The sequence below is a fragment of the Buteo buteo genome, chromosome 1, assembly GCF_964188355.1.
Source record: "Buteo buteo chromosome 1, bButBut1.hap1.1, whole genome shotgun sequence".
In the NCBI taxonomy this organism is placed as follows: Eukaryota; Metazoa; Chordata; class Aves; order Accipitriformes; family Accipitridae; genus Buteo; species Buteo buteo.
Window position 1 is genome coordinate 49,330,116 of NC_134171.1, and position 13,149 is coordinate 49,343,264.

The 13,149-nt window shown below is 41.9% G+C and overlaps 1 protein-coding gene across 1 annotated transcript in view; it reads right to left on the reverse strand.

The window, feature by feature from the left end:
* Nucleotides 1–13,149, reverse strand: part of TRIM2 (tripartite motif containing 2) — a 62,202-nt gene that overhangs the window by 40,341 nt on the left and 8,712 nt on the right. Inside the window, exon 2 of the mRNA XM_075029633.1 lies at nt 1,061–1,242. Coding sequence (XP_074885734.1) covers nt 1,061–1,194 — 134 coding nt within the window. The 5' untranslated portion in view covers nt 1,195–1,242. The remainder of the gene's footprint in view (nt 1–1,060; nt 1,243–13,149) is intronic.

Sequence of the window (13,149 nt, forward strand, 5' to 3'; positions counted from 1 at the left end):
AGTTCTTCCAGCCTCTCTCCATAACCAGATCAGCATAAGAGGATTACAGTGAAAACCAGAAGCTGACCTTAGGATTTACACATGAACTGAAGTCAAGAAACTTAAGACATGGTGATGAAAATCTTGACTTCATTGACTTCAGTGAGAGTTTCACTGCTGACTTCAGTAAAGTTGGGGTTTCCTATTCTTCTACAAAAGACCAGTTCATCTGACACACTCAGAGATCCACAATTTTTCTTGCACCCTGTGCAAAATTAGATATGCACACCACAAGTCTGACTAAGAGGTGGAAATCTCGTGAACTAAATGTTTACCAAAATACCATTTATTAAAATTCTCCTGACATTCAATATATAATCCAAAGAGATGCATCCCATCATCAGAAAAAGAACTCGAACCAATAATTCTTCAGCTAACTTTTCTGCAGATGCTGTATTTTCTCCACCATTTGATGGATAATATAACTTTAGAGTATCACCAAGTATATTCAATTCATTCAGCCAAACAGAGTAGAAGGTGGGTTCCTGTTTTATCACATGTCTTTTCAGAGAGTTTTTCCAGTTCAGTCAACCAAGCTGCAGAATAATGAAGACATTTAATCACAGGTTATTAATAATGTATATATCATGTCTAACCCTTGGACATTAAAGGATGGGATAATTATTTCTCTGCTTAGTAAATCAACAAAGAAAGGGTTTTATTGTTTCTAATTATAGGCTAATCAGTATAAATTGGAGGCCATTAATTTGAGGTCCAAATTCTGCCTGCTGTCACCTTTCACATTGTTGTAACTGTATTCATTAGTTTCATTTGATTTACTTTTTATTTACTCTTGCATAAAGGGAATGTATTCCAAATATTCCACTGCTGCCTCTTCTTCCTGCCTGCCACAAATAACTGTTTTTCCACATCTCTGTCTCTCCAGCCTTCCCAGGCTTTACCATGCCTTGACATGACATTTACAAGTAAAGAGAAAAGTCCCTGTCCACTAAAGGATGCATTGCTCTGTGCTTGTTGCATGACACAAATACCTAGTTACCAGCATGAGGAAAGGACTTACCTCTCACAGAAAGTGTGCAGGCAGGGAAGTACTTTGGGATTCTTGTAACGGTCCAGGCATATGCTGCAAATCAGAAACTGCTTGTCAATCTGACGGACCACAGGACTTGGGATGTTGGAGCCTTCACTGGCCATCCTAGACCACTGACATATGGGTCCTGTTCCCTTCTACCCTGCACACTGCTGGAGTGGGGTGGGGAAAAGAAGAAAAGAAGAAAAATGGCTTATAAACTCCATGAAATAACAAAATCAACAACTAAAACACTCATGTTTCATCCTTATGCAGGAATTCATATTTCAATACAAAACCAAAACAGTGAAGAATTAAACTTCTAAAATGGTTTGTCACTGATGAGAGCCTGGGAAACAGTCAGCCAAGTCTACAGCACCACACATACCACTTCTATCTGAGCAGGCATTCTGGAAAGGCACGTTGCCTCTGGACTGAAAGAGTTACAGGGCTGTCTGGTTTTAAAGAAATCCCACAATAGAAACGTTCTTGCTCCAGTAGGTTCAGCCAGTGCTAACAAACATAGGATTTTTTACATCTACAGTACCACTGGCAAAATGCTTAAACTGGAACTGCACCAGCCAGTCAAATGGCTGCATCACGGCCAGAGTTTAAAAATGGTTCACCTAACAATTTTTTCCCTTATCAGTGCTGGTCTTGTCAAAGATACAGTAGGTTTGGACTCCAGGAAGCCCCCAAGAAGGAACCTGCAGAACCAACCAGGCCCTGGGAAGGGAGCGCTCAAATTCTGCATCAGCAACAGGGGCGAGGTAGGTGAAGTGAAAATCCTCACAATAAGAGAAACTGAGCAAAGAGAAGGCAACCGATACCTACTGAGAATCAGCAAAGGTAGGGTGAAGGATATATGAAGCACATCCAAGTAATAAATGCAAGAAAAATGCCATTCTAGGCAGAAAGAGTAGTAAGAATCATGTTTCTAGGACTGAAGAGACTTCATAACTCTGGCATATAAAGCATGAAATAGAAGGGTAAGAAAAAAGTCTACTGACTGACAGAATTAAAATTGCAGGTTAAAGGGACACCTGCAGGCTTGGAACACCTCCTGTCCTGGAACAAGGCACAGGGAGAGAAAAACTTAGTTTCTTTTCAGCTGGAGGTAGAGATTATAGACAACAGAATTAATATGTGGAAAGAGAAGACAGGGGAGGAAAAGGAAGGAAGCAACCTCAGGGAAAGGTAAACTGCCTGCTAACATAGTTCAGGAAAACCTGACAAGCGGAGGCCCTGGCAGGGTGACCCAGCAAGAATTCCTCTCCACCAGCGTTCCTAGCAGGCTGGAGCGCTTGGCAGGCACAGGCTCACTCCCAGGGGAGCTGACCGCAGCATCTCTGTCGCAGCACCCAGTTCTGCCAGTCCTCCTGCACCCACAGCGAAACAGGGGCTCCTCTTCTGTGTGAGCAGCGAGCCTAGCTGGGCTCCTTCACTGCAAGTACACTCCTGAGGTAGTAACTTCTTCCCCAGTTTTCTACCCCAGATTTTAGTCATCTATTTCAGACAATTTAATATCTGGCTTGAGGGCAGTTCAGGCTTTCCAAGACAGAAATAACAAGCCCTCTGCCTTGGTGCTGATCACGTTCATTCAAAGGTCACTAAATTCCACAATGATTTGCATGACCTGTAGTATTTTATCAGCAGCGTTACATCAAATCTTCTTCCTGTGCTGGATGCATGGCACACTAATCTGGCAGAGTTGAACTCATGCTGTTCTTCCTGAGCTGTGTATTTAGCCATACAGGTATGGTTTACTTAGTACGTTGAGCAAGTGGCTATTTCTAGGATAATGACAGTCATTATGGATCATGCTGTACTGACTTCCCTGATAACAGGCTCCTGGGGAATCACCTCTGTGCTAGCAAATACAGCAGCACAAAGTTATTCACAATTAAAATACCCAACAGCAGTAACTGACATTTAATTTGATGGAAAACACTTATGGCAGGCCCTTTTGTTTCCTTTTTTCCAAGAAAGGGGAATCTGCAAGGTTAAAAATTGCTATGATACTCATAAAATATCATGTTTGTTCATGACCCAAAAATGCATGATTTCAGGATTGATCATTTGTTTCACTTTTTTAATTTCTTTCCCCATACTAAGATAAAATGTGAATATTACATAAACACAAATTAATTTTACCTATTTAAATGCCATAAATCACACACAATAAACCTTAGGAGATCAATTAGGAACCGATGTTACTTCTTAAAAGCTTGAAGTAAAAATGTCTCTACAAGAAGTTGAACCAAAATATCTAGCTTTCACAAAACAGAGTAGAAAGAGCAGACTATCAAATATGCATTAATATATTCATGCATTGGGCAGCATAATATGTGGAACTTCAGTAATGTATTTCAAAAGAAAATTCATTTCACCACTGATGCAGCTGTGTTTGCCTCCCACTCTCCCTCTCCAAAAGTTTAGGGGCGGGGACCCCAAAAAAACAGGGAAGATAATCAGAAGCTGAGTTTCCAAACTGGACACCGATACATTATGAACAGTCTAATTTTTTTGTTATAGACTAAGCACAGACTATTGAAAAATAACGGTACTTAAGATATGAAAGAATAGGTCTCCGGTGAATGCTGCCTGTCTTTTAACAGAAGAAAGTTCTCTAGCAACCAGATATTTTCTGTAATTTCATCTTTCCACCATCATGTATAGCTACACCAGCAAATAGCATTTGCACAAGGAAAACTCCTGCTGCCTGAAAAATTTCATATTGATTTCATCTGATCTTATCTTAGTCTTTTACATTCCCCCAATCTCATTGCACAATCAGGTGACTCTTACTGTTTCATACACAAAGCTCATGCCAGCCACTTTAATTTTCAAATGTTCACAGTTTAAGCTTTGTCAGTGAAAGAAACCATTAACAATTCAGAAATAAGTGCTTTTAATATTTGATGTTTTGTCTGGAACGCAGCAGGCTGTGATTGTCATTTATCCCCTGAACTCATATAAATCAGGTTTAAAACATGCACCTGAAAATAGAATTTCATCAGTACATTTCAAGCTTTGGCCACTACCTGGTAGAACTTCTTACACAAGTAGTTCGTTTAAAAAAGTTTTTTGAGTATGGAATTTCCAGGATTCTGCAGCCTTTCTGAGCCAGCTCCACCTTTGATGCAATTTTGATTAATGTTATGTAGCTACGAGAAGGATGATTTTGCCCATTAATTCAATCAAAGCAACTGTACAATCAAGGACTATCTGAGGAAAAGCTGGAGATTTTAGATGATGTTTTTGAATTTCACCAAAGACAGTATTTATGCTTATTTACTGCAGCGCTCACAGCAGCTCCTCGAAACAGCAACGTAAGTTTCAGATTTATTAGCAGTTGGAGATTTTGCAAAGTGACACTATTTTTACAAGAAAAACATTCTTTTTTGTAGTAGTATCTTCTGAGCTCAGCAGCTGCCAGGGCTCTTTTTGGAGGTTCATTCTGTCTCACAATCTAATAAAGAGCAGCTGAAACACGAGCTTTGAAAACAAGTATGAGAATCACTTCTCCATATAGTTACACTTCATAATTTAAACATGCAAAGCCACAGGTTTACAAAACATTGCACCAAATGACATAAAACCCCACCCATTTACCTATAAGAAGCACACCCTGGAAACCCAGTTCAGGTTTGCTAAATCAAGTGCAGAAAAGGGTTCTGAAACGTATACCCTTTGTCACCCCTTTGAGGCTCAAGCATTGTCATCTTTCCAGCCACCCCAAAAATAACATTGTTCTTTTTCCTTCTGGTTGGAGATATGACTATCAATTTTCATTCAAAATATACTATAGAGCAAAGAAAGGAGAAAACAATGGCTCTCTAAGCTAGCAGAAAGCCTTGCCCTGCTATGCATGCATGCCTTCAGGAACAAAAGTCAGGGTGCAGCCCCACCCATATAAAAAGAACTTCCTATAGCATTAGAAAAGCAAAAAAAAACCCCAAACCCCACAAAATGTTAGGGTACATCAAATAACAGTTCCAGAAGAGTTGTTTTAGTTGAATAGAGCCATGTAATAGGAAAGTGCACCCTTTCTACAGGTATCTTCAAATGACCTCTGGAATTCCTTAACAGTTACCAAATTGTTTATTCATTTCTGTGGCCCAGCTGAGAAAAAGACATTGGGAAAACTTGTAACTGTCTGTTCAGTTCCCAGGATTTACTCCTAAAAGAGCAGAATTCTCTGTTGCTGATACACTGCTCTCACTGAACTCCACCCAGCCAGAGCTGCAACTAGCCTGAAAGTACAGCCTGAGGAGAACAAATTGCTTGCAGCTTGTTCATCCTCTTCTTATCAATGGAATTCACAACCCAGAGGGTCTATTCATGTATTATGAATGAATAGGTTTCCAATGGCAACTTTTCCAAAGGAACAGTTAGGCCTCGAGAGCTGTAAGAAAGGGTGGGGAACCTCAATAATGTTGCTTCAAGGATTGGGGGAGCTGGGGTTTAAAAGTCCTTAAAACAGATATATCCCCTGTCCACAGTCTTTAGAAATAAAGAACCGGTTCAAGCCATTTCTAGCAGCAGCCCCCAAATTAGCCGATACAGAACACACTGAGCAAATTAATAATCTTCACCACCACAGAGTCCACTTGTGTAAAAGGCTTGATAAGCTAAATTTGCATTCCTTTCTCTCCCACTCTTGCAATCAGCTTGGTGCCTTGTTTAAAACACAGCAACCCTCTTCATTCTTACAGCATGCAGAAGCATAATGAACGATCAGAGGCCAAAACAGAAGGAGCAACCCAGCAGCAACCACCAGGAATAACACTGAGCAAACTTGAGCATTTTAGACCTACCCATCTTTGTAGAAAAATAGCTTAATCAGTGCAGTGCTGAGGATAAAATCCTTGCAGGGACGGAGCTGCAGTTCCGCAGTAATCCAAACGAACAAACCATCATCTGTTAATATTTCAAGCCTCATGCGCAAAACTGTTTAAGAATCCCTATCACAGCATAGTCATTATTAGATGCACAACAGATTTTGTGCTCTAAGGAATGACGCTCCATTCCACGAAGAGGACAGGTGGAAAGAAAAATGGAAGAATAAGAGGAGGCCCAGTGAAGTCGTCATGAATTTTTTTTTTCCCCCAGGTCATTTACAAGTGGGAGACCCCTTCAGGATTCAAACCAATCAATCTTTATTTAGCACATCTTTTTCTCACTCAGCCTGTGTAGAAAGACTGCAGCAAATGGTGCAAGGGATTGTGGGATAGGGATGCAGCAGAGAGCTGCAACGAGATTCGCTGGGTTATTTTTTTTCCTCCCTACTCAGCAATCAGCTGTTTCGAGGCTCCGCGCAGGGCCATTGAATTTGGTCACCAGAATGTTATTACAGGATTAGCAGACGGAGACAGCTACCACTGTGCATCTGGCATGTCAATAAGAAATACATATGCAAATATTACTTGCAAATCAGAAAAAGGATTTAACTCCAAAGGCGAGAGTAAATATTATGTAACATCCATTATCAGGACAGTCACCGCAGATGAAGTGAAAGCACTTTCGTTTTTAAAGGAGATAAAGCTTACACTTAATGATTCCACTCTGATTTTTTCCAGGATTCAGAGTGTTTCTTGGAACACAACTCTTCCCTGCTCCAACTTTCAACAACAACAGACGACCCCACAAATGCTCTTTGTCTCTCCAGATGTTTAAAGCAGAAGCAAAGAAACTCTTCAGAAAGCTGTGCTACTAACACACAAACCAGCAGCAGTTTCTTCTACTAATGAGCTGCGTATTTGACCTGACTCAGACTCAAGTCAAATATATAAGGCAGCAATTAGTAAACTCATATTCAAGGAACGTGAGAATCAAAGCTAACAGTCTGTTCAACTTTTGTACAAACAGTAATGCAAACATGTATTCTCTTAGTTAATCTATTGACTTGTTTAAAAAAAATTTAAAATCACAGATCAATTCAGATTTTACTAGGCTATTACCAAAGGAAATAAGAAGAAATGTGGTGTCTGGTATTTTTCAGCTATGCAGAGAAGGTTGTTAAAAAGATGCTTGTGAATACACAGACACTACTGAAGTAAAGCAACATAGAATTAGCTTTGTCTTCCAGTGTAACAGCTGGTGGGTTTTGCAGACAAGGTAGTATTTGCATCTCTAAATACAGTGTATCTTTTCTTTTGAAAAAACAAATCATATGCAAGTATTTCAGCTAACTGAGGCTAACAAAGCTTCCCACAAATAAAAGGACACAAAGGTCCATTTGCATCAAGAAGAAAAAATGTGGGGTTTAAACAGTCTGTGCTACTCTGACTTAATTAGGACAGATACAGTTATTTCAGAAGTTTAAAATGTCCTAAGCTCTTTAAGCACAGTTTCCAGAATATAATATTTATTCCATTCTTGGACTGATGAGGTAAATAGTATTAATAATCATTTAGCATGACTGAAATGTAATCTAAATTCCTGTTAAAAATATAGATTCTGCATACATAATTTACTTTCCACTTGGCAATCATTTTAGCCAGATAGGCTTTATGCATCAGGCAGATCCAGCCTGGTTTCCCTGGGTAATGCCCACAGGGCGAAAGCATGTTGTAATCCAGTTTATAACCTGAAATGAAACATCAGGCAGCATGTGTGCGTGTGTTAGGATTTTGGGTGCTTGTGCCAAAATACTGCTTCTCTGATTCTCTCAACATGTGCTGAACTCTGTCAAAGAAGGAGAACAAGGTATGTTTCATTTTAGCTCTAACATTCAGCAGGTCAGAAGAAGCAGGCATCTGCACAGCAGGATTCACAGTTTAAAAAAAGGCCAGAGATTTCAGGCACATTTTTGGAGGGGTGGGTTTTTATGTTTCATTGGGGTTTTTTTTGTTTTCTTTTTAAACTGTCTAGAGAACCCCCATTGCAAAGAGCAAGCAACATATTTCACTCCCACAACAAGGAGATCCAAGGCCTTTTGTTTCTGCCACTGGAACAAAGACACACTTAAAACAAAAATCAAGAGAGAAAATTCAGGAGTGGCACCCCCAGAGCCAAGGTGGAAGACTCACGGACAGAAGCATGCAGACATCATTTAGCTGCTTGCTTTTCCTTGCTCATTTCAAGCATCAAATCTACGTACACAAAAACAGAATGACAAGCATTGCTCAAATTACTATTTCCACTTACAGTCAGTAGTAAGAACTACATATCCCTCAAATCAGAACCGAACTTGTAACATACCTCATGGCCAAAGAAGACTGCAGGAGTCACAGCTGCAGCCACTCTCACAGGGATCTACACCTCCAAATGAGAGATTGCTTCAAAGTGCAATTCTCTTATAATTAACTCTCAAAAGCTGCCTGCTGACAATGAGCTGATATTCCATAAATAATCCTGCTTCTTCAGGAAAACAAAAGTGTGGTACTGTGGCAAGGAAAATGAGACAAAGTCATAGCATTTCCCTTGAGATTTTTGTTCTTACATTTTGAATGTTGATATGTGGGTTTCTTCTCCCTAGTGAAGAGGAAATGGACTTGTAGCTCAGTGAACAGTCTTGCACTTTACCCCCACAGCAGTTACTACCAGCCTGTTTGAAATAGGTTTATTGTATGTGTGTGTCTTTTGAGTTGGGAGATGGGAGTGGGGGCTGTTGTTACGTGCTTGGTTTTGGTTTTTGTTTTGTTGTTTTTTATAAAAGAACAGGCTAGTTTCCCTCAGAAATTTGCTGCACTCATTGCTGCTGACTTATCTGCGTCACTGCTGACTAGTGGAAGTAAGTTCTGGAGAAGAAAATACATAGCACATGCTATCTTCATAGTGCCATGGAAGAGTGATCTAGCCCCTGTTATTATCCCCTGTAAATGTCATGGTTTTTGAATAATTTATTCTTTTCCCTGTTCTGAACACAACCTGAATTCATATTCTTAGGGAGCCCATAAATACTAAGTTGCCAAAAAATCTCACAGCTAATTTACAGACCATAGGTAGATATTGGTATATCCTTCCCTAATATTAAATAATTCATCCAAACACTCCAGGTTAAGACTAATGGTCTGCACTGAAGCCTGTATAAATTGACTGAAGGGACAGTACTCTAACTCAGCCTGCTGTACAAAAGAGATTTTAAAGTCACCAGAAAAAAAAATTATTGGGTTAGGCCAAACTAAATGGCCAGCTAATACAGTCCTGGCAATTAAGACTGACTGGAAAATAAGAGGTGGGAGAGACCAGAAATCAATTACCCAAAGCCAGCATGCTGGGAACGAGGGCTAGTTTGGAAACACAAATATGGGAGAGGATGGGCTGTTACAGCCATCACTCAGCTCCGCGTCCTTAATTTGACCCTGTCGCCAGGAAAGCAAGTGGGGGAAACAACCAAGCTCTGTCATTGTGGGACCATGCCCACACCAGGAATCAAGGGGCCTTAGTCATCCTCACGAGACAGCAGGGGTGGAGGCATCTTTACCTTTCCCCACCGCAGCTGTGCACCCATGCAGACGCAGCAGCTCCCACAGAGCTCCCCACTGCAGCTGTGCACCCATGCAGACCCAGAGCAAGTGCAACTTCCAGCCCTGACTCTGCATTCTCCAATTGCCCAGGCTGTAGCTCACATGAGATGAGAAGAGCCACAGCTTCCTCCCCCTGTGGGCTTGTAGCTAGAGGGCATGTCTGCCCTGAAAGGAGCTCTGCTAGGTCCTGGGTCCTCCCCACCAGCCGCAGCCTGGAGCCACAACCACTCCCTCATCTTGTGATCCAGTGGAGCAGATGCTTTTCCCCAAAGCTTGTGACGCAGCACATGGCTTGTCATAGCCTGGGAGGCAAAGAACTTGAAAGGTTTGACTGGGATGTAATGCTGGGCTGCTGGAAACCTGCCCAGCCCACCCAGCACTCGTCCTCCTATGCCTTTGCCACCTTATTCTATTTCCTTCTACCTTCTTCTTACACCTAGTTTAGCTTGCCAAGGTTGCCGCTTCTGTAGCACAACTGCAGCCAGGCTGGGACAGCCTGGCCTCCCTGCTCAGCCAGCCCAAGTTTGGCTGATGTGACTACACTCCCTGCCTGTCTCCAGCACTGATGTTGCAAGTCAGGCAGCACCAAACTCAAACTGCTTTTCTCCGCTCTGTGTTATTCTTTCTCTTTCCCCTTTTGGGTATTTGCCATTGAGGTGGCAGGGGCAGGCATTATGGTCACCAGAAACAAGCTCTGTATTCTGGCATTTCTTCTGCATGGCAATGGGCTCACCTTCAGTAACGCTGTCAGATGCTGATGCAATGAATTAGATTTCTTTTAAAAGCTTTCAACTGCTAAAGGCACAGGAATAACAGGAGTAGAAGCCACTGCTATAAATGAAAGACTTGCTTAATAGTTTTACATGTTTAATGCTTTGTTGCTTTTTCCTCCTTCCTTTTGTCAGTCTGTAATCAAAGCTTATAACACAGTGAACACCTGAAATACATGTGTGGGCCTCTTAAGACGTCAACGTACTAGTGCTTTGTACTCCAATTTGTAGAGAAGTGAAGGGTTATGGCTGGTATCTAATATCCCCTTTTCTTCTCTTTCCCCATCCCCACAACTTCTGCCTGCCTCTGCAGTACCCCTTCTCCACCAGCCTTTGGTGGTGCAGTAGTCCTGCTACCATCACCGAAGACCCCATCTCCCAGCTGTCCTGTCCTTGGATGGAGAGGGGACCTGCTGGTGGCTGTCCTGCAGACACCAAGGGACAAGACTGGCAGGTTAGAACTCGTGTGGCCACACAGTCATCACTCAACTGAGATATTTGTCTGTCTGAGGTTTTCAGGACCTCATTTTGGGTCAGGGCCTTGAACAATAAATTCACTTGGAGCACACTGGATTTACTGCCCATGCAAGGACAATTTGAGTGCTTGCAGTGGAAGTCCACGGATTCCCAACCAAATGGCCAACGTTCTGACAAATGAGATTTCAGAGACGACTAGGAAATGAGGGAAAAAGGGCATGCCAAGGGAAATGATAGGATTAAACTGTCACATATCAGGTTAAATGACAGCCTCAGAGCTGTCATTTAGGGCCATTTCCACGTTTAATAAAATGTTGTATTCTCAGGTGAGCTATTAAGAAAAACAAATACCTGCAGTGAGGTAGGTCCAAGTAATTATTTCAGGGGCTAGATGTTGTGCAGGCCTAAGTAAAAGGATTTTAAATTGTACACTCCAAAGCAGCAAGTCAGAGTATCTATACTGAAACCCCTTCTACCCTGATTGACTACCTAGTGCTGCTATCATCACCCTTACAACTGTACATTTTTTACTCTTTAGGCCTACCTATTTTGTTAGTGCTGACAGGTCTCTGTTCAGCCTTTATAGGTACACAGGCTCAAATAAAAACAAGCTGAACTGACAAATAATTAAAACTGCACATCAAATCACTGCTGCTTCCATAAACATCTGCTGCTGAAATGCTACTTGAAATAAAAGTGTTCCATGGAGACTCCGTACTAATCACTGTTAACCCCTCCAGGCACAGGATAACAGGCAGTACAGATAAAAAGCAGGAGGTTGAGCAGGGATCTATTTGGAAAGAGGTCCCTGGCCTTTTCTACATACTGTTAGATATAAGGTACATTGAAAAATGCTGTAGGCATTTTCTTCAGAGTTGCTGAATAATGGCAAAAAAAGCAAAAGCAAGCAGGAAATGCTCAGTGCTTTTGCTACTGAGCTGTGTGGTAAAGATTGAACTGCTCAGAGACCATCCCCTCCACTCCTTCCTGAGACGCTCCTCTGGATCTGCCCCACGCTGCATCTCCACTTGATCTTACAGTTCTGCTACTCTCTCTTTAGGAGAGGTGATATACATCAGGTACTGCAGCTTAGTCACATATTCTCTGCTGACCACTGCAAAGTAAAGTTTCTCTGCTTCTGTTTCCATTTACTTCAGTAGGATTTTGTTGAACTAGCAAAGTTCAAATCAGCAAGTGAGAATGCAGCACCCAGCAATCACCACATGCCATGTAACTTCTTCACAAAATCAACTTAGATGCTGCCAGCCCATTAGAATTTTTTTCTTGCAACCTTCAAAATCCCACTTCCCAGCAGATACAGCATATGGAAAATAAACCGCAAGAAAAAAAATAGGTGTTTCACAGCAAGAAACAGCAGATGGAAACTACGCGTTAAAAAAGCAAACAATGGAGGCAGAAAGTGAAGGAATTCATGTCGTCTTAGTGCACAGCACACAGCAGATAGGGTGCCTAAGCAGGTTTCTGCCAAAAACACATCTCAGGAGAGGGACTAAGAAGGAGGGGAAGGAAGAGCCCCTCTCCAGCCTGTGAGCAGGCTGAGTTTGGGCTCACATCCTCTGCAGCACTTACATTGTTTAAAAGATGAAATATTGGTTGCTGCAATTTCCCTTAGCTTTTGCACAGTACCCACCTCATTTTCTTGTCCAGAGCTCAGCAGCGATGTTACCTTCTATGTCTGCTATGTCTTCTGAACTGAAATGTCTTTCAAAAACACATTGATATGTCTAAACATTTGTGTCGTCCTTGGTTTCAGAGAAAATCTTGCTTAAGCGTTAAGTGGCAGGCAGAGGTTTACCCAGGCAGGCTCTTAATGTTGGAAAAAACACAACACTGAACTTTAACAAGTAGGTAAACACATAGCTGCATACAGCAGGTAGTCTGGCAGCACCAGCAATAGTGAGAAACAATGTCAGAACAACCTTGACAAAAGGAGCTCTGTGGGTTTTAACAATGGTTGTAGGCACAGGAACCGAACCGACCAAACAACAGTAACAAAATCCATCTACAGCTCCCGTGGCGCACAGAGCCTGAGCATGTCGGCTGCGATGCCGTGTCCTCCTTCTCTGCACTCACAGGGTCACTCCGTTTGACTTAGCAGTAGCCAGCTCCAGCAGTTCAAAACTTGGAAACACCCAATGGCTGAACTTCACCCAGTAAACACGTCTTTCCAGTCCTCAGCAAGGACACTCATTTGCTGATTGCATGCCAGTGCTCCTATTTAAAGAACTGTTGTTATGGGAAAAAGCTGAAACCTTTCTACAGCAGAGACAGAGTGCTCCCTGTATCTTGTGCCTTATCTGCAGAAATGCATCTATTCCCAGTATGTGTTTCCACAGCG